This window comes from Lissotriton vulgaris, chromosome 1_1, assembly GCF_964263255.1.
Source record: "Lissotriton vulgaris chromosome 1_1, aLisVul1.2, whole genome shotgun sequence".
In the NCBI taxonomy this organism is placed as follows: domain Eukaryota; kingdom Metazoa; phylum Chordata; class Amphibia; order Caudata; family Salamandridae; genus Lissotriton; species Lissotriton vulgaris.
Window position 1 is genome coordinate 1,938,390,817 of NC_141685.1, and position 20,737 is coordinate 1,938,411,553.

Sequence of the window (20,737 nt, forward strand, 5' to 3'; positions counted from 1 at the left end):
ATCATTAAAAATTCAGATCTCGAGTTCTACTTATTGGATTTGTGTCATGTTGGTCCTATTTTACCCAGATAAATATTCTCTATTCTAAACCTGTGTGGAGACCTTTTGTGGTGTTTTCATTGAGTTACTTTACTTTAAGTGTTGCACAAATACGTTACACATTGTCTTTGAAGTTAAGCCTAAATGCTTTGTGCCAAGCTACTAGAGGCTGAACACAGGTTAATTTAGGGTGTGTATCTCACTTATCATGAATAGTGTGGTGGTCCCTACTTGGACAGGGTACAAACCTCTGCCTAGAGACCCCATTTATAACAAGCACACATCTTGAACTGTTGCTTTTCGTGGTGCTCTCAAATGTGACAATCTAGAACAAGCATTGGCATAGCCAATAAGTTTCACCTTTGGGACCTTATAAGTATTTAGCCATGCAATAGTTGATGTTTTTGCACCAAGGATATTGTGCTGGATAACTAAACACTTATAAGGTCCCAAACGAGACAACTATTGGCTATTTTCCTTTGACCCTCTACAATTTCTTGAATAGTAATGGATGGATGTCAGATTAAGATATTTTCTTTTCTTAAGTCAAGCACTGGCTAAACAATGATTTATTGATTGGTATGGAATACTTTAATTAAGTTCTAAGATTCTACCTCACACTACCCCTGGAAAAAAACTTTAAACGGTCCGAGTTCACAGCCCAGCAGATAACATGCTAATAAACAGGTGCATTTGGTGCTCAATTTGGGGGTTCAACAGTAGTCTAAAATGCTCCAGGACACCAGGTGAAAAAAAAATATTGTTATAATTTGAGCATAGTACACAGATTTCCCCTCGGAATCCTGACTCAGTTCCTACAAGTAGGGTCAAGTCCAACAATATGCTAGCCCAAATCCATGCACAATGTGTATAAGTATGGCATCATTTTGTTTTGCATATATATCTTATATGCCAAAAGTTACTGTATTTCTCATTTTTTCCTGAGCAGCATCAACTGTCTGAGGAAGGGGCTACATTAATTTTAAGGAACAAGGGGCCAGGTGTTCATGCTACCTCAGTAGAACTTTTTACTGGAAGTCTTACTGGTATATTTGGAATAGACTGCAAAACAAATGCATAATCTAGTTCCACTTTTGAAAAGCAAATCAACGTGTGGTCGGTCAGCCTTGCTTGCTTCCCTTGCCCACTAATTGCAACACCTCTGCGTGTTAAACCAAACTGCTTTTAGAGAGCAAGCAACTGTGTGGGCTCTCGCCGATAGTCTCGTCATTAGGTGGCACATTCTATAAGTTCTCTACTGTATACATAGCAAGAAATGTACATTTGTGAAACAATTATCAAACCTAAATTATTGTGGCAATTGTTCATTATCATAGTTATGTTCCAATTAGCTGTATATAATAGGTGTGACCATAAAAACTTGCACTTTGTTCTGGATTTGTGCCCGTAATTGCAGGGGGGAAAAATAGTTAAAGAAAATGTTGCTTTTAGCCACGCCTCTCACCGCACCCGACTAGCAGTACTTTCTCAGTTTCCTTTTAAACTGCCTGCCTTTCGACCACTGTTTTCAAACATGTGAGCAGGGATTTGAAGAACCAATGTGTGCATTTTTTTATGCTTCCCGAAGACGTGCACTCTAGTTATTGTTCATTGACACTTTAAAAACAAGTAGCAGGCTCGTCGAAGAGTAGAATCCGAAACAGCTAGGTGGGGGCCCGGAGTGAAAGAACAGGCAACCCGTACAGGGACTGTTTGTACCACAGTCTCTAGTAGGGAGTGCGGAGTTTCCAAATGAAATTGGAAGGATTGACTTCTAGTGTAGAGCACCAGCTTCTCTCTACATCAACGACTACCATGTGAAGCCCTCCGTTGAGTCTGAACCCAGTGTGACCAGAAAATAAAATGCAATGTCCGAGATGCATGCAGCGCAGGTGCCGTTTAACACATACATTTAATTTCCCTCACACAGAAAAGGAATACATGCATCAAGTTGTTTATGGTAGTAAAACGTGACTTTTCCGAAACATCCTTAGAGTTATTGAAAATAGAGAAATATATGGAGGCTGTCTCTGTGGTGGGGGGGAAGGTGGGGCGTTAAAGCGGCACAAGACCAGGGAGAACAATATGGGTACAGAGTTGTGTGTGCGCGCTAAAAGAAAAAAGAAAAAAAAAGGACGCGAGTGGGTGTGCTGCGGCAAAAGTGAAAGCCGCTGCGCGTGTAAGGGTGGAAAGCCATATGGCGCTGCACAGCGCACCCTCGCGTGTAACAGCAAGCTCTAGGCTCATTGTAGCATTTTCTGAAGCCCCCTTACTATAAGTCTCGAGAGCAGCGCATGCGCTGGCTCAGCAAGACCTAAAAAGGAGGCACAGTTACATAAAGTAATTGCCTAGGATCAACCATTTGCCAAAGTGGTTTCAAGCTTTGTGATTGAACCATTGGATGGGAATCTGCTTCTATCCCATTTTCGTCATGAGAAGTGATCTTTAATAGTACTGGTGTGTAATACTTGACATGAATTCCAGCAAGTGAGTATTACTCTTTCTAGGGATGTTTACGAGGCTCTTTCCTCCACCACAAACATTTGGAAAATATCAGGTTAAGTAGTGCATTTAATCAGTTATCTTTTGAATGTTATGCCAAAAATGTTGTCACGGTGGCCTGCCTCTCCCCCAGTATGCAATGGTGGTCCTACCTAATTCCAAGAATGACCTCCGGTATACCAGCTCCAGCATTTTGCCATACATGTCCCATATGTCGAGATTTATGTCTAGTGCCAGTTTTTTTACCACAGATGTCAAGAATTACCTCCACAATTCAAGCACTTTTGCCACAGGAGACCCTCATACCATGAATTATGCCCAGTAGGCTAGCAGCAGCATTTTGCCAAGGATTACGTCAGTGTTTTACCACTGGTGTCCCATATGCAAAGTATTTCCTGAAATATGTCAGTGTCAACATTTTTCATTGATGCCTTTTATGACAAGAATAACAACCAATAGACAAGTTATAGCATTTGGCCACTTGTACCCAATATGACACAAATTGCCTCCAATATACCTAGGCTAGTGGCAGACTCTTAAATACACAGTAATTTCATCAATCAGTTCCCTTACTCATCTCACTCAGACACATTTGCACTCCCTCTTTCACTCCTTCACACTCATTTGAGACTCCTTCACACTCCCTGTCTCTCATTCTCACAGTTTTACTCTGTCTCTCATTATTGCTCAGTGTCATATACTCTGACGCACTCGCACTTACTGCCACTCACTCACACTCCCTGTCAATCATTCTCACACATATACACACACTTTCTTTTACATACACACACTTTCTCTCTTTCCATCTCTCTCTCCCTCAAGCAGACACCATTTGGCATATTTATTTTCATTTATCTTCATCTACCAGTTCTGGATGGATCCTTAGGGTAGGAACAAGCACCATTCAACATTGAGTACTGAATCTGTCATTTGAAAGATGAAACATGCACAATGATATGCAGGCCCTACCTTTCAGCTTTTTGCTTTTTATCTCCCTCTCCCAATTTACCAAGAGTTTGGGTGGCGTCACTGAGGCTCCTGACCCCACCCAACCCTATGACGAGATTAGAGAAATGAGGTGACAGGATGATTCACAAATACCTCAGAGCTCTACACGACTTAAGCATATAACTCCATAGGCACACTCAATGGGCGATGCTGCAAAACATCACAAATGGGGTGGAACTGAGGACTTGTCCGATCCCTAGGGCCACATAGATGGCAAAGGCTCCTCTATGTTTCCGGAACCAGCCACCAGACAGAATTACTGCCTCAGGCTTGCTGTTCTTCAACTTGAAGGTTGACATTTTTTAATTATATCAATAATGAATAATAGGTTATTATTTACTATTGGAATGCTATAAATGGATCAGAATACAATGAGGGCAGAGCCTCAATGCTCATAATGACAGGCCACCACTGCTCATCTTGTGTCAAATTTTACTGCCTAGTGTTTTTACTTTTGAGGAGCTAAATCAATACATTGCAGTAAATAGCTACCCTTATGACCTATTACATCAGATTTATACAAGAAGACTTCCTGGTAAATAATCACAAAGTTATCTTCAAGGAAGGCAGAATACTTATAGGAAATTGTGTTACTGGTTGATGGGGTTGAATCCCTACTCAAGCAGCAACCATAATTCCTGTCTGGGTGAAGTAACAAGCAAACCACAAATTAGCCTGTGCTTAACTCTCTGACACAAATCCGTCAGGCTTAACCCTATTGGCACAAAGCAGTCCGGCTTAACTTAGAGGCAATATGTAAATCATTTATGCAGCACTTCAAACAGTATAAAAGTGATAACACAACATAAGAAAATCTCACACTCATTGAAAAAATAGAGTAAAATTTAATGATATATGAGACCAAATTGGCAGAAAATCTGATCAGTAGAACCAGAGATATGCAATTTTTAAGATTTAGTAAAGAAATAGTGCCTTGAAGCACAAATTGTCAGCTGTGGCTCTCTAGTAGTGCCGGATCGGTACAAAGTCACAAGTTCAGGCTGACTGCAATATAGGGCGGGCCGGATAGAGGGACCAAGTTAGGGCCACTGAACAAAATTCAATACCAAGTTGCGGAGTGTACAAGATCCTGCGGGTACGATGCGTTGCTCCGTGGCAGTTCCAGTGGGCCGTAACACGAAGTCCTGGATCATGGATGCATCGATCATACGGTGGTTTTGAGGAGCTGGGGTGCTGTGATGCAAGGTCCTGTGTCGATTAGGCTTTATGCGGAAGCAGTTCCGTAGGGTTGCAAGGCCCTGCAGCAGGAATGGGATGTGCAGCAGCGGTTCTTCTTGAACCACAGCTGGGCTAGCAGAGCACCTTCAGGCCCACATCTGATGTTACAGGACTGGGGTGGCACCACTTGAGGGAGCTAGACTCACAGCAGACGGATTCCAGGTGCTAGGTTCAAGGTGGTTGGAACCTTTTCTGTTCCTGAGACTGTGATCAGGGGGCCAGCCAAATAGGCATTGGAGTCACTCTGGTAGTCCTGGGTTCAGGATGCAGGTCCAGCACTTCTCTCTCAGGCAGTAGTGCAGTAGAGTAGCATTCCTCCCTGCAGAGCAGCACAGCAGTCGTTCTGAGCCTTCCAGAGGTCCAGAGGTGTACAGAAGAGTTGGGTCTGAAAGTCCAACATTTAAACCTGGTGCCCACTTTGAGGTAGAAGGATTCGCAGATTTCCACCTCCAGAGGTGCTTGGAATTTCTTTCCTCCCTGCCCTAGCTCGTTTGGGGTTGTTAGACCTAGGGTATCCTAGACTACATAGGGTAGCCTGGCACAGTAGGGGGAACAGCTAATCTCCAAGGCGTTGGTTAAGTGCTTACAGAACCCACTCACAGCAACCCAATGATTTACCACTAAAAATAAAGGACACTACACCAATTTAGAAAAATACCAGTACCTTTTATAAAAGTTCTCTTTGATCTTTTCTTAGTCAAAAGCAGTATACATTCAGTTCAGCATAAGTTTCCATATACAATTCACAATCTTCAACACTTTTCTCAATTCAGCGAAGATTAATCAAAGGTACATTACATTTGAGGTAAATCACCAGCAGTTACATCAGTATTGCTTCCTCAATTAGCTAATATAGAAGGGAAAATTCACTGTATAGGTTCAATGCGCCACTTTACATAACCTGGCATGTACATTACCCATCTGCACTCAGGGTCCAGAACAGCTCAACAGAATTCTACCCCCAGCAGCGTTCCTCACAAAGCTTGCAGCCAGCTAGATGGCTAAAAGAAGACAAGGCAAATTAATTATGCTTTCTTGTGTCTATTCTATTTCTATACCCCTATTGGAGATGTTCTGACTCATAGGGGTTCACTGCCTGGAGGGGTTTTCAGGGTGAACTCTGATTGCTACTGGCACCCTGTAGCCCAGCTTCCAATACCCTTGCTTAAGGCTCGTGTACTCGGTGCTCCGGTTCCCTTCTAACTCCCCCAATATCTTAATGTTATTCTCTGAGGGATAGAAACCAAGTTTCTTAAGTTTCTGTTCCAAACGGGATGTCAGTTGACAGTTAATCTCTCTGTCGGCGATTCAGGGGACACTGTTCGCCGGCTGTGCCGCCTCCCGCTTCCCCACGTTTTCCCCGCTTACTTCCTCTGAAGAGAGCAACCCGACTGGAGTTGCTCGCACGCTCCGGTGACTTGTTCCAGCACCGTAGATGAGGGCTCCGTGGGAGTTGGCGACGGGGGGAAATAAGAAGTTATTCCGGTCCGTGCTGCTCCTCCGGCGAGTCTGTGACGGCGCTTCAACCTCCTTCCGCGCTCCCTCAGGCCAAAGCTCCGCCTCTTCCGACCAGCTTACTTGGCTTCAGGCGCGCCTCCTCTGACGCCGCCGGGTTCCTCCCGTCTCCGGACTCCGCCTCTCCCTCAGCGTCGACTCCTCCCGTCAACAACACGGGTCAGCTGGGCACTTCTCTCGTTTCCGGTCTCGCGTCAGGGATCGACTTGGCGTCAGCGTCTCTCACAGGTAAGAGCCACAGCTGATTCTACCGCCTTTCTCCTCAGGGTGTGACTCTGACTCGAGTGCTGCAGTTGCGGCTGTCCTTACTCCTTGCCCCCGGATTCCTGGGCCAGTCAGCGCGTCACTGGGTCCAAATTCACCTGCTCTGCACACGGCCTTCAGGGCGGGGCGGTCAGGTCACTCGAGGGCCACACTACATAGAGTTGCAGTGATTTATAAAACTTGCCACAGAGTCTCTGGTCACTGTTTATGAACGCCGTGACAGTGGGGTTTGGTCAGCCTAAAAGGGGGCACTTCCCAGTAGAGCGACAGCCGGCCCCACAGGTCGATCTTGTCACTACTAGTGCGCAATCCTCCTCCTCAAGTCGCCTCTCTCCACACTGGTCACTCCTGATAATGCACAAAATGGCTGCTGGTCACTGGCCTTTTATAGGCTGGCCTCAGACCCCTGGAAGCCACTAGATGGTTCTGGAACCTTCCTCATGTTAGCCTATGGGTCTGTCTTCCTGGGATGTCCGTTATGGCAGTTGGTGGACACCATTTTAGGTTCCTGAGTGTCCCTAGATTTTCCAGAAGCTTAACTAGGCCTCACAGAGTATGAAGGGGAAAATGGCGTCATAGTCAAGGAACACCTAGCCCCCTGACAGCACTGAAAAATCCTGGTGAACATAAAAATAAAAATAGAAACACTGGGAGGCTAGGGGTGACAAAAATAAATAATAATGGTTAGAACACCCCCAGATGCAGACAGGTCTAACAGGGGTCATAAAAAACTAGTGTCAAACCGTTTGTGGGTGTGCTCAGGCTTTGTGATATGCTAGTGTGGTAGGTGACATCTCCTCCCCTTTTTTCAATGTCTGAGATCAATACACAAGTACCAACTGCCTGCTACACCTAATCTTGTGACCCAGGAAACAGGCACAAAATGGTTGGGACAAGTAAATGCCAACTTTCTAAAAGTGTCAATTTTGGAATTGTGCTTTGAAATCTGACTTTACCTTTAAGGAGGATTTTAAATTACAATTGTTTAGACACCAAACTCTGTATTCTTACCTGCTCCGAATTGAAAGTTAGCACCTATTGAATGTAATAAAGTAACTCAATGTTATCCCGTGGGAGAGGTAGTGCTTGCAGTAGTGACAAATGAATTTGAGTTTTCACTACCACTGCATGTAATAGTTTAAGGGAACATTTCCATATTTTTAAATACACTACACCCTGCCCTCTGGGCTGTTTAGGGCCTACACTAGGGCTGACTTCTATGTATTAAAAAAGAAGGTTTAGGCCTGGCAAAAGGTTTATTTTGCCAGGTTGAATTGGCAGTTTAAAACTGCACACATAGGCTGTCTTGGCAGGCCTGAGACATGTTAAAAAGACTACGTAAGTGGGTGGTACAATTAGAGCTGCAGGCCCACCACAGAACTCGTAAATCCACTCGCCAGCTCGCTATGGCGAGCCAGATTTATTCAGGACAATCGATTTTAGTGCTTACTCGCCATTTCTGGTGAGTAGTAAGACAAACTGACTTTAGACCTCTATTTCTTAAAGTGGAGCGAATGTGACAAGATAACAAGATTTTGTATTAAATCTTTTTATTAAAGAATGCAGCTCATACAAAAACGAAGATGCCTTGCGGATCAAGAATACGCAATACAACAATAGAGGCATTAGAATGCTATGACAGCTACCATGAAACAGCCCCAACTCGCCGCAATACCTTCCCATGCCCGGGAGAAATATAAAGCTGAGCCTGCAACAATGGAGGAAAAACAATACACTATTACCACCACCCACCCCACCCCCAATTATTGCTCATTCACTCTTGTCACATTTGCTTGGCTTTCAGAGAAAGAGGTCAAGTACATTACAGTTATGTCGAGGAGATTTCTCAAGTTACTACACCTGCTGGACTAGTAAAACTTTTAGGATTTTTCAAGCCCATCACTAGTAGCACTTAATTTACAGGCCTTGGATACACGCAGAACCACTTTATTGGGGAGGTACAAGTAAATTATGTGTGCCAATTGTGTATAAGTTGATCTTACCATGTTTTAAGGGATAGAGCAAATTCACTTTGCACTGGTTAGCAGTGATTAAGTGCCTAGAGACCTAAAGTCAGCAAAAATAGGAAGATGGAAGTCAAAATATTGGGGGAAAACCACGCGAAGGATGTCGGGTCCAACAATACTCTATTTCAATGTTAATATTACCGGTTTCCTCTGACGTAACAAAGACCAATTTTAAGAAAGGCTCAACACATCAGTGAGGACAGTGACTGGTATTGAAAAAACGTCTGGGAGATGAACATGAGAGAAGCGCTGAGCTTTGCTGCAGACAGAGTGTCGCGCAGAGTTCATACCACTGGCTTTCTGCATTGTTCACTATCTCCAGAGGGTGGAAGGCAGCTGTTCAGGTTGCTGGGTATAAAGACGTTCTACACAGTGCTGTGAAAATGCTAATTAACGATCTGTTTTAAAACTCATTAGCATAACGTCTTCTCCAGGTGCTTTCACAGCGTTCACAAATGTGTTCACTATCCATCCATTACTCTGGCTTGGCGCTAAGCAACGCCTCTGCTGAAGGACGGGCGTTGAGGGTTGGTGGAATCTTGGAGGATTAGACTAAGCACATGGGTGAGAAGTAGACGTCACATGATGGCTCGGCTTATTTTGTGGAAGAGGGTCCAAGAGGCCCTCGTGTTGAGCCAGAAATATTCATATGGCTCGAGCAAGTGGCTCAACCACCTCTAATTTATTTTTATTCAAACGCTCAAAGCTTTCTTCTGTAACTGAAGCCTTCTTTGATGAAGGAAATATGGTGTACAACTACCTGTTTTTGTTATTTTCTGATTTATTTGTGTTTAAATTTTCAATGTATGTTGCGCACTGGCGTCCTAAACTAAACCCGTTGTTAATGTATTTAAATATGTTTTTTCAGGCTAAATTTGTTGTAACAGCTTCTTTTGGCGTGGAACCTGGAAGGAGGGTAGAGTACATACCATTACTCGAGAGAGCCCTGGACATGGTAGATCACAAGCCTGAAAAAGTGCTTATTTATCAGCGGCCTAACATGGTAAATCAACCGATTCTCTCTTATGTTCCTTTAACATCCTAACACGTGAATGGCATTACTTTAATCTTGTCTTCGACCAGGGAGGACGTTGCATGGGAGAAAATATTTTCATTATTTGTTTTGTTTTGCATTCAGAAGGGTAACTTAACAATTGCATGTTTATCCGTTAATGATGTTGGAACATCACTAATGCATTTCTTATGTCTGAAATCTTTAACTGCGTTTGAGAAAATTTTCCAGCTTTTTAATTATGAGAAATGTGTGTGTGTGTGTGTGTGTGTGTGTGTGTATATATATATATATATATCTCAATCAAAGGTTTAAGGGATCATTATGGTTAGTTGAAAATGTCAGTAAAATATAGCATTTTAAATGAACAAAAACCAATGAATTTGACCATTTATAGTTATCTCAATTAACTATAACTCATGTCCTAAAGTAACATTATCACATATGAGAGCACATTCAAATATGCAAGTTAAGCAGTTCTGCTGTAGAAAAAAATAATGAACTAAACTTTTGCTTCATCTATAATAAGAATCTAGCCCACATATATGGTGCAGATGATCCCTGACTTGCCCTTTAGCTCACTAATAACATTGTCTTCAGGGCGGGGCAGGAATGTTTCTTAGTTCATGCAAAAAAAAAAACACTTGAAATCAAATATATTATGAAAGCATAAAGGGATAGTGCACTGTCATTTAAAAACCACATTTTCCAGTGAAACTGACACAAACCTTCCCACTAGCCTGCAGTTATACTGATAAAACTATATAGCCTGTAGACATTAATCTGTGGAAACTGTGTTGCAACAAAAATACTTATCATTTGCATATCACCAAGTAAAATGTTATGATTTTGCATTACACTTGAATTACAAAAAATTTGCTTTCATGACTACTGAAATATATTTTGGAATGTTTGTACAGTTCATTTACAAGCTTTTTAAATGTTTTTAGACAAACACGGACCTCATAAAGTCTTTCACTTCACTATTTCTACAGCACCATTGTCAAGCAGTTCTCTTTACAAAATCCTCTCACTTAGCAAGTCAGAGAAAGATAAGTAAACACCAATCTCCAAAATAAAAGAAGCAGCATATTGTAAAAAGACATAAGCAGGCATTTGACTTCTGTCGCTGAACACAGAGCAAATGTGACAAGATAAAAACAAGATTTAAAGTCCTGTTTATTGCTCATTCACTTTCTAAGTGAAGAGAACACCTGTTCTCTGTCAACTTGCCAGAAAAGACCAGTAGGCCGTAAAAATAGCTATAATCAGACTCACATGCATCAAAGTGTTCGGTGCTGGAGGAGGAGTCCAAGGTCCCAAGGCTCCAGTCGGTTCCCCAGCCAGCACCTATTGTGGTGCGGATGGGAACCGGCTCTTTAACTTTGCTCCTGCCGGGGCAGCATTTGGATTTTCCACTGCTCCCATGCAGACAGGAGCAAAGTTGTATTCCCTGCTCTGGAGAGTACGTGCGTGGTATGCCCTCATTCATCCAGGCATGGAACTATAATGTCCAGGACACTGCAATGAAATAGGGCTCTAGGAGATTAGGTCTCTGGAGCCGGATCAACAGCTTGGGGAGGATACATGCCCCCTCCCTTTATTGAATTTTCTGCTCCTGGGTAAGGGTATCCAGTGTTACTCCAAGGCTCAACAAGGGGGCTGCGCACTTCCCTTTCCTTAATTTAAAGTATTGTCCCAGGGGATGGCATCCCTGAGCCTGTCCAAGGCTCAGAGACCGAGGCTGCATGCCCTCCTGCTTAATATATATTATCAGGCCTATGGAATGGGTCCCCAGGGCCTCCCCAAAGAATGAGAGAGCTTTTCACCCCATTACCCTTAGTATAAATCACCAGTACTTAGATATGGGGGTCCCTGTGGCCTCACAAAGGCTTGGGGAGGGTGTTCATACTCCCTCTCCCCCCAAAAATTCATCATCATAATAATTTTATTTCGATCTCCAGAATCATTGAAGTACAACATACATAAAAGGCATAAAACATCCTAATAAGAGGAAGATGAATATCACCAGAGATCAGAAACATTTGAACATTCATTAAAAGTACATTATAATAGAAGCAAAAAAGTTTGATATACATAATACTATAAAATTAAGAATTTGTTGGCAGCGTACTTGGTACAGTTTTAAAGTGCAAGTTTAGACCACAAAAAGTGCAAGCGTTCGTTAAATACATTATGAGAAAGCAAAATAGTCAAAGGAGAAGGACTTGGTGCCGAGCATGGGTCAACATAGTTACACAACATCAAATTAAGGGTAAGAATAGCAACTGCCAAATATGGCATTCGTGTTACTGCCATAATGGCATTCTAGGACAGGGGCTGGCTTATACCTAGGATGCTTCCCCCTATTACAGGATGTGCAAATAAAAATAAAGTGATTTGTCAGACAATCTATAGAGGACATGCAATCTCACAGGTCATTATTTGCAAAGTAGTTTTTTTAAAGCAAAGGTGGGTTTACTCAACATGACGCTCTCTGTTTCTTTCGTAGAGCCAACACTTTACTATTTCCTAAACTGCTACTGCTTGTATACACTTGCTACACTAGATCCCACCAGAGTTGTGCAGGGGATTTCGGCTCAGGCTCTTCATCCCGAAACAAGCCATAGAGTTCAGTAATTAGACGCCTGTCTATGTCCTTGCTCAAAAGCCACCTCTCAAATCTTGTCAGGGTTCATTGTGCTGCTTCTCTAACTGCTGGGTGCATCAACCAATGCCTTTTCTGGGTGTAGCAGTATCTTTCGCCCTCAGGGATAGAGAATTCAGCACGCAGAGTCACAAATGGGATGGGACCCTCTTCATCAAAGGAATGTCCCTCAGAACGGGATTCCAGCTGCTGCCAGACACCGAACAAAGCATCGTCCAAGCCTGGAATAAAGTCTCCATTCCTTCTCGGACTCGAGGGGTATCCTGCCACATGCCTCAACAGATTGGGAAGCGATCAGAGTTTCTATGATTAACTTTAACGGAAGCCATTGGTGTTCCATAGCCACTAAGCACCCAGGCTCGAAACCGATTGCCCAGTCCAAAATGTGACAATATCTCAGCCAAGTAAGGCCAATTAACGCGGTCAAATGCTTTCTCAGCGACAATTGAGAACAACATGACCTCGCCTTGTCTATCAAGTGCATAATCCGTTTGGTGTTATCCAAATAATGTTTATTCGGGATAAACCCAGCCTGGTCGGGATCCACTAGCCCAGGTATGAAGGGTCCGAGGCGAGCTGCAAGGATTCCTTTGAACAACTTTGCATCAACGTTTAAGAGGGAAATAGGTTGGTAGGACCCACCCTGTCTTTTATCTTTACTAGGCTTCACTATAACTGCTATGGAGGCCTCTACCATCGAGGGGGGAAGTGTGGCCGAACTCGTGATAGAGTTAAAGATCCTAGTGAGAAGAGAGGCTACTGATGAACAGAAAGCTTTATAAAAGGCAGCCGGAAAGCTGTCTGTGCCGGTGACTTATGAGGCTTCAGCCTCGAGATAGCATAGATTACCTCCTTTATCCTTATCGGAACATCTAAACTAGCAGCCTGAGTTCCCGTTAAGCGAGTCTCCTTAGCTCTCTCCTAGTAGGCTGTGATGCCAGAGGGAGGTAAGATCCAGCGCCGAGTAGGGAAGCTATAAAAGGACCTGAATCTTGCTGCCATCTGTTCGTCTCCCGTAAGCAGAGTAACTGCCTCCGTCTGCAAGGTATCAACCGTGGTGGCCTGCCATTGCCCCTTAAGTTTATTCACTAATAATCTCCTGTATCTTTGCCCCCCTACATAAAAGGAGTGTTTAAAGCTCAAGATTGCATACTCTGCACAATCTACATCTAACCGTGAGAACTGATTTCTAGCGTTCTTCAGCTGTCTCCACTCTCTAGGCGTACCCGTACGGTGGTGTATACAATAGAGCTCTTGTACCTGCTGCTGTAGTTGTGTGCGCTTATCCCTCCTGACCTTATCCGCTGCTGAGATAGCAAACATTTCCCCCTTATTGCTGCCTTCATAGCATCCCATACCATCAACGTTGGCAGGTCCGTAGTATCATTGACCATGAGGTAGTTCCCTATTGCTTTTCCTATCTGTCTAACCACTTACAGCCTGTGGAGAAGAGTCTTACGTAATCTCCAATTGCGAGAGGAAGCCTCATCCCATGTGGGAAAGAGAGTTAACAAGACCGCAGAGTGGTCGAACAACGCACAGGGCTTTATCTCCACTAATTTGGTCACTGCCTCTACTTTGCGGAAGCCTAAGAAATGATTGAGTCTCGCATAGGAATTATGTGCGTGGGAGTAGAAGGTACAGTCCTGTGAAGTAGAGTAACTTTCTCTCCAAAGATCCAGTAAACCGATCTCCTACAACTAGAGGGTCCCTCTTGCGATGATAGCTCCTGCCGCTCCCTGTCTCTGTGTTGAGCGGTCTAACTCATTGTGGAATACTAGATTGAGATCTCCCCCAAGGATCACCCAACAATCTTTTGTTGACCTAATGTCCGCTACCACCCTGTGCAGAAACTGTTCCTGACCCTCATTGGGAGCATACACTGAGCCTATAATCAGGAAGTGCGGTCCACAATGAATTCGATACCCTAGCAGGCGACCTTTAATTTCAGACATTTTTATCCCCACCTTCCCTCAAAAAGAGCATTAGAAAAGTAGCGCCACACCAGCTTCGTTACGCGGTAAAGAAGAGAAGAACTGCTGGGGAAAGCTTTAGATTTAAGTCTATGCCAGTCACTAGCCTTAAGATGTGTCTCCTGTTATAAGCAAATGTTGACTTGGTAGTATTCCAAATAAGAAATGATTGCCCTCCTCTTAACCGTATTGTTCAGCCCTTTGACGTTGGCGGTCAAGACCCCCAGGCCCTTCCCTGTAGATGCCATAGGAAATAGCACTCACCAAACCCCAGTTCCTCCGACCGACACTTCAGCCCCAGTGATATCCCCTCTAACCTATACCTAAAAAGTTACTTACTATGTAACTTTATAATGAGCACTCAAAAGCAAACCTCACAACAAAAACAGTTAACCATTGTCCCTGGATCGAGGAATAGGTAGAAAGATCCAGTCCCAGTCCAGTGGAAAAAATTCAGGAAGGAACTCTGGCCATCCCCCTCAACTCTCCCTCTGCCTCCCTGACCGACTACCCAGCTACTCCCATAAATCAATCAGCTGGTCCTCAGGCTTGGTCCTTCGCTATAGAGTTGTTTGAGAGCTTGTCAAGTAGAGCCCTGTTCTCTGAGCCTGGACCCCCCCACACAACAGGAACCGGCTTTCACCTCTGGTGCCCATATGCCCCTCGAGCTCTCCTCTCTACTCCTGATCGTTACATCTCCTGAGAATCAATCTGCAGTAGTTCACACAATTCGACCAAGGAGCAACATTGATGGAGTTCGTCCTGCCAGCGGAATATTAATCTGAAGGGGTGGCCCCAAGAGTAGGGGATCTTCTTATCTCGCAGAAAGGCTGTAACAGGTGAAATTCCTGCTTCTTCTGAAGTGTGGAGGTCCTGAGATCCTGAAACAACTGCAGGGGAGGCCCCCGGAACAAAATAGGTGGTAACAATCGGGTCTCCCAGAGGATACATTCTTTCAAGGTAAAGCTGTGGACACAGGCAAAACGTCCTCAGTCTGCGGTGATCCAGTATTCCAGCGGCCCACCCTATGGTTCTGTCCAAGTGGATATCTATTGCTGGCATGTCCCCTAATATCTTGCCGAACAGCATCGCCACGTAGGCTTCAACATCCCCTTCCTCTGCTTCCAGCGGGGCCTCCTTTATGCGGATGTTGTTCCACCTGGAGCGGTTTACGAGGTCTTCCGCATGAGCCTGCAGGTCAAATTTCTGATCTGTGAGACGTATAATCTTCTGCTGCAGTGCTCTATTTCTTCGTCTCTGCAGCTCTCCTTGCCCTCCCGGGCATCCACTCAATCACCAATAACCATCCCCTCCTTTCTTATCGCCTGCAGTTCACTGGCTTGGTCTCTCTTGACAGCCTGCTGGTCGTCTCTCAGGGACGAGAACAGAGTTCCAATGTAGGAGCGTGTAACCAGGGCCTCAAGCTCCTCACCTGATGGTAAGGCCATTCTGCCATCTACCCTCTGAGTATCCTCCTCCTGGATGACTGAAAAGAGGCTAAGACACTCACAGCTCTGTCCCAAGCGACACACTAGCTTCAGTCAAGCACGCTCCACATCACCAGGGGACTAGAGCCCTGATCCTTTTTCTCCACTGTGCTCCTCGCAGTTCATACCCTATATAGGTGACCCTCTCTAGAATGTCCCCCCACGACCAACTGTCCAATTAGCTACCCCACCGGGCATCTCAGTGCACCACTAGACTCTCCACTCTCAACAGTCCAGGTCCCCGCAGGCTTTCTCCACTGTTTTCCCTCAACGCCAGGTCAGCTGCGCTGCTGAAGGGGAGGGGGCTGACTCACAGACTATCTTGGTCTCCATGCCCACCACTGCTTACCACTTCCTGCTGAGTGGCTGCTCTCTAATACCACTGGTGAACGGGTAGCTTGGCTCTGCCGGCTCAGCTGAGCACATCTCCCACCAATGCCATTCCCTCTTCCAGGGGCCGCAAATGGTCTCGGAGGCAACCCTCACGCAACCATCAGATTTACCTCAGGCAGGTTTCCGGTGCAGTCCACCGAGGCCTCCTCTCCTCATTGTCACTTCCAAGGGACAGTCAGAATTGGCTCCACAAACCCTCTGGGGGTCTCATAGCACTCCCAATTCACACGAGCAGCCACACGGTCCAGCAGCAACCTCCTCTCCACGCTGTGCCCGCCTGCCTCTGGGGACTTGCACTGCAACCGCGACGGGCCAACCAAGCCCCTGCTTCACCGCGGACCTCTCCTCACTAGGGGCTAGTCACGCCCGTAGCTTCACGTCGACTCCGGCCTGCTTCTCCTCACCTGCAAGCGGGAGCCTCCTCCCCTTCCTGGGCGACAGGGGGCCAGCCAGCATCTCCTGCCATCGGCTTCAGCCACAATCACTTGATGGGAGCAGAGCCTGCTCAGATCCGGAGCACCCCCTCCGATAGGCTACTCTCTGCCAGGACCATGACCTTGAGCCTCGGCCGCACCCTGCCTCACTCTGGCCTTAGGCTGCCCTCCGGGACCGCCACACTACCAGGGGGTCCCCATGGCGACCCTGCTGGTCTATCTACTCCCCTCTACGTCCCCGCCACAGCCGATTGGACCAGCGGGGAAGCTGCGCAGTGCCGAAGACAGAGAGAACGAGACTCATGTCTCACTCGGTCACCATCTTGGCCATGCCCCCAGAACTAAAACTTTTGTCCAAAAATGTTTCCTTCAACTTTCACACCTCAGCATCACTCCTAAAGTGGTTTCTTCTCCTAAGGTGTTGGGTTTCACTATCAGACGAAATCTCACAATGATTTGCCACATCACAAAGCGTGCTAAAAATGCATCATTCCATCAGTTCTTATTTAAAAAAATAATAATACAAAACAAAACACATATCACACACCAGTTTCAGAATGGCAATGCAGGCCTAGTTCTCTCTCATCTTGGTGGGACAAAACACTGTTCTCAGATTTCTCAAAATCCACTCTGGCTTCCCTCAGCGGCATTTTCCATGTGGCAGTCCATCTATCAGGTCTTATAACACCAATTCTAAGTAAACTTATTGGCTCCCCCTTGAGACTAGAAATTACTTTAAAATAGCCTTCATAACCCAAAAAAACAGTGCAATTGGTCACCCAAGTTACCTGAAAAACAAGCCCTAGAAACACTAGCAGCAAATCTAGCCACCTAGTGGAGATCTGTAAAACCAAACTGATAATGAACCAGATATTCTCCTACCAAGCTCCAGGAAGAGGGATTCAACTTTCAGTGAACTTAAAACTGTGCTTTGGGAGGTCTGTACTGGAATGCCTATTTTCTATCAAGAATTACATTTATGGGTAGACTGAAGTCTCCCTGTCATCTTACTAGAAAGGAAGGTGCTGAATAATGTTTCTTTTCACACGTGTTGAACATGGGTCCCTTACCTTAGGAGCACACATAAAAATGTGACGCTTTCTTCTAGGACCGCTGCCCCTTCCCAATCAATTTGGCACTCTTGACACATTCATGTCCAACACCTAGCAGCCTGTCTCTCACCATTAGACTCCATTACATGCAAGCTGGTTTACTCATCCTCGACATAACACATATCCTCTTATGGCGTACACCCCCTTCCCCTACCCGCTTGCTTCACACTTCCTCAACCTCTCTCGTCTTGCCTACTGCATAGAGTGCAGTTCTGTAGAGTGCATTTTATTTGTTTTATATTTTATAATGGTTAAAACAAAGCAGGGATAAGAAAATGGGGTAGAGAACATGATACATGAAGCAATCAAACACTGCAATATAGGTGCATCATGTGGTACATAGCATACGGCAACCCATCAAATGTAGTGCTCCCTGGCTTCAGTGGGGACATCTCCAGGACTTATGCATGCTATGGCAATTGCACCCATGATGACCAGACCGTGTAGGGATAGCTGAGGAGAGGGCAGGACAGGAGAAGTGGGAGGGTGGGGAACCCACAAGCCTGGGAGAGGGCGATAGACAAGACATCTAGAAGAGAGAAGAGAAGTAGGAGGCAGAGGGGGAGGGGGCTGGAGGAGGAGGAGGAGGAGGAGGAGAGAGGAGGGGACAATCTGGGAAGGGAGATAGTGGGCGGGTACCCACAAGGGCCAGGGTGAGCATAAAGATCTAGGGCAGCTGGCAGTACCCGTCCCTTCTGCAGAGGACAAATAATATCTAGCGTCCGCCTTCCTGAAGGAAAGGTGCCCAGGTGAGGAGGAAGGTCTCACCTTTGTTCTGTAGGTTATGGATGACTTGCTCCTACAAGTCCATCTGGTACATGGCCGAGAGCCATTCGTCATGAGAGGGGGTGATTGGTGAGCGCCAGGAGCGGTGGATGTAGGTCTACACCTTAGCAAGTGCTGTGTGGTGTAGGCGGCCCTGAAAACCTGAGATGTCTGGGGAGTCCGTAAGGTTTTGTAGTAGGATCAAAGGACGGGGCAGAGGTGCTGACTGACAAGGTCTCGCTTATGGTGTTGCCAAGTAGCTCCCATAAGGATTGGACTGTGGGACAGTTGCAGAGTATATGAACCAGGTAGGGATCGCTATTGTAGCACCAGCACTTTGCGTGGGGAAGCAGGCCTGCCACAAGCAATTTTGTCGGGGTCCAGTGCCGGTCATGTAGGAACTTAGAGACAAAACTTCAACCGCGCCTCCAGGGCACCACGATCCAGCGCCTCCAGGAGTTTCGCCAAGTCCTTCAGTTCATATTGTACCTGGAGCCTGGTTTGCCAATTGATGCAGAGATTATTGAGTAGGGTAAAGAGAATAAAATGGCGACTCAAGAGGCTGGAAAACTGGAGGGACCAGGGTCTTGCATCCACCCATTAGATGAGGTAATGCTGCAGCTGGAAATACCATTAGGACTGATGGGATGGGAGGCCAAACTCCGCATGGAGCACTGCAAAGGGTTTGAGGGCTCCTTGCTTGAGCACCTGTTGCCCGCAGAGTGCCACACACCCCAGTTCATTACCTCGCTGCCTATGCTGAGGCCAGGGTTACTCCACAAAGGCGCATGTTCATGGAGGAGAGGGTCAACTCGAAAAGGCAGTGGTCCTCTGCCACAATTTTTCCATTGTTTAGAGCATCAGGTTCTTAGGCCCGGTATGGGTGCATCACCTTCATAGAGGGGGTATAGCCCCTGAGGGCAATCCAGCTTGGTATGTTCCGCCATTGCCCACAACTGTAGCATCCCATGAGCATGTAGGTGAGCTGGGCCAAGTGAAGAGCCAGGGCGTGATGCTCAACTGAAGGGAGACGCAGGCCGTCAAAGGATTAATGGACCAGGAGTTTACTACTAGCCACCCGGGGCTGAGAGGACCCCCAGACGAAGAACCTTATGCCCTTGTTCATGATCACAGCAATGAACAGGACACCAACAAGGGGAGCATGCCAAGTACATAGGTGACCCTGCCCGACAATGAGAGGCGGAGGTGGGCTCACTTCTCGAAGTCCAGCCTTATGCGCACCAACAGGGGGTCGAGGTTATCCATCACTGTGCGGCCCATAGTAACAGATAACCTTCCACTGAAAAGGATAAGCTGATATTGTGGCACACGTGGTAACCCAGAACATTGGAAATGACTTGTTTTTGTCCTAGTTGACCCAGTAACCAGAGAGCGCAGCACAGCCAGAGACGACTTCCAAGATGGCCGGAGTGAGGGGGAGAGGTCCGAGAGGGTAAGCAGGATGCCTTTGGCATAGTGATAAATGGTTGATGTCCCTCTTGGAGTGGGGATGCTGGTTAGACGCAGGGATTGACGAAGAAAGACTGCAAGAAGTTCAATGGCAAGAAGGAACAGAAGGGCTGACAGCAGGCAACCTTGCTGTGTCCCTTAGTGAACTGGAAACTGGTATGACAGAAATCCCCTACAGTTAACTTTGGCGGTGGGTAAGTCATAGAGCCATCAGACCTTAGTTTTAAAGTCCTTACCCAGTCTGAATCTCTGGAGGGTCCCAAATAGGTATCCCCACTCCAGCCTTGTTGGCCTCCAGGGAGAGGGTAAATGCATCTTCATGCATGTCCTTGGCTGACCACAGGGCGTGAGCAAGTGTGCAGAGGTGGTTCCTGGAGGAGCGCCCAGGGATGAACCTTACCTGTGTTTGATGAATTGGGGACTGGATGTCCCCATTAAGCAGGGAAATGGGTCTGTAGCTCCTGCAGAGTAGGGGATCTTTCCCGGGTTTAGAGAGAGTCACGATTAAAGCTCTGTTGTAGATGGAACTGAGAGAACCCGAGTGTTCATCCTTGTGAAATCCTCATAGAGGAAGTCCACCACATTCTCGCTCGCCCACTTGTAAAACTCTGCAGGGATGTCGTTTTCCCTTGGGGGCTTTGTGGTATATATACCGGATTAGGCCAATCGGGCCACAGTCAGAACCATCAGAACAGGTCAGTAAAATGTAAACCACAACCAGTAATTACTGGTACCATAATGACCTAAGCATTATCAAATTAGACATAAACCCACACTAGGCCCAAACCTCATCAGCATAAACACATTACGCAATGGGCCTCACCAGCAT

At 45.9% G+C, this 20,737-nt stretch overlaps 1 protein-coding gene across 2 annotated transcripts in view; it reads left to right on the forward strand.

Annotated features, from left to right (window-relative positions):
* Positions 1-20,737, forward strand: part of ACSS3 (acyl-CoA synthetase short chain family member 3) — a 1,235,137-nt gene that overhangs the window by 415,529 nt on the left and 798,871 nt on the right. For both annotated transcript variants that reach the window (XM_086919605.1, XM_086919608.1), the window contains exon 4: positions 9,463-9,597. In XM_086919605.1, coding sequence (XP_086775731.1) covers positions 9,463-9,597 — 135 coding nt within the window. The remainder of the gene's footprint in view (positions 1-9,462; positions 9,598-20,737) is intronic.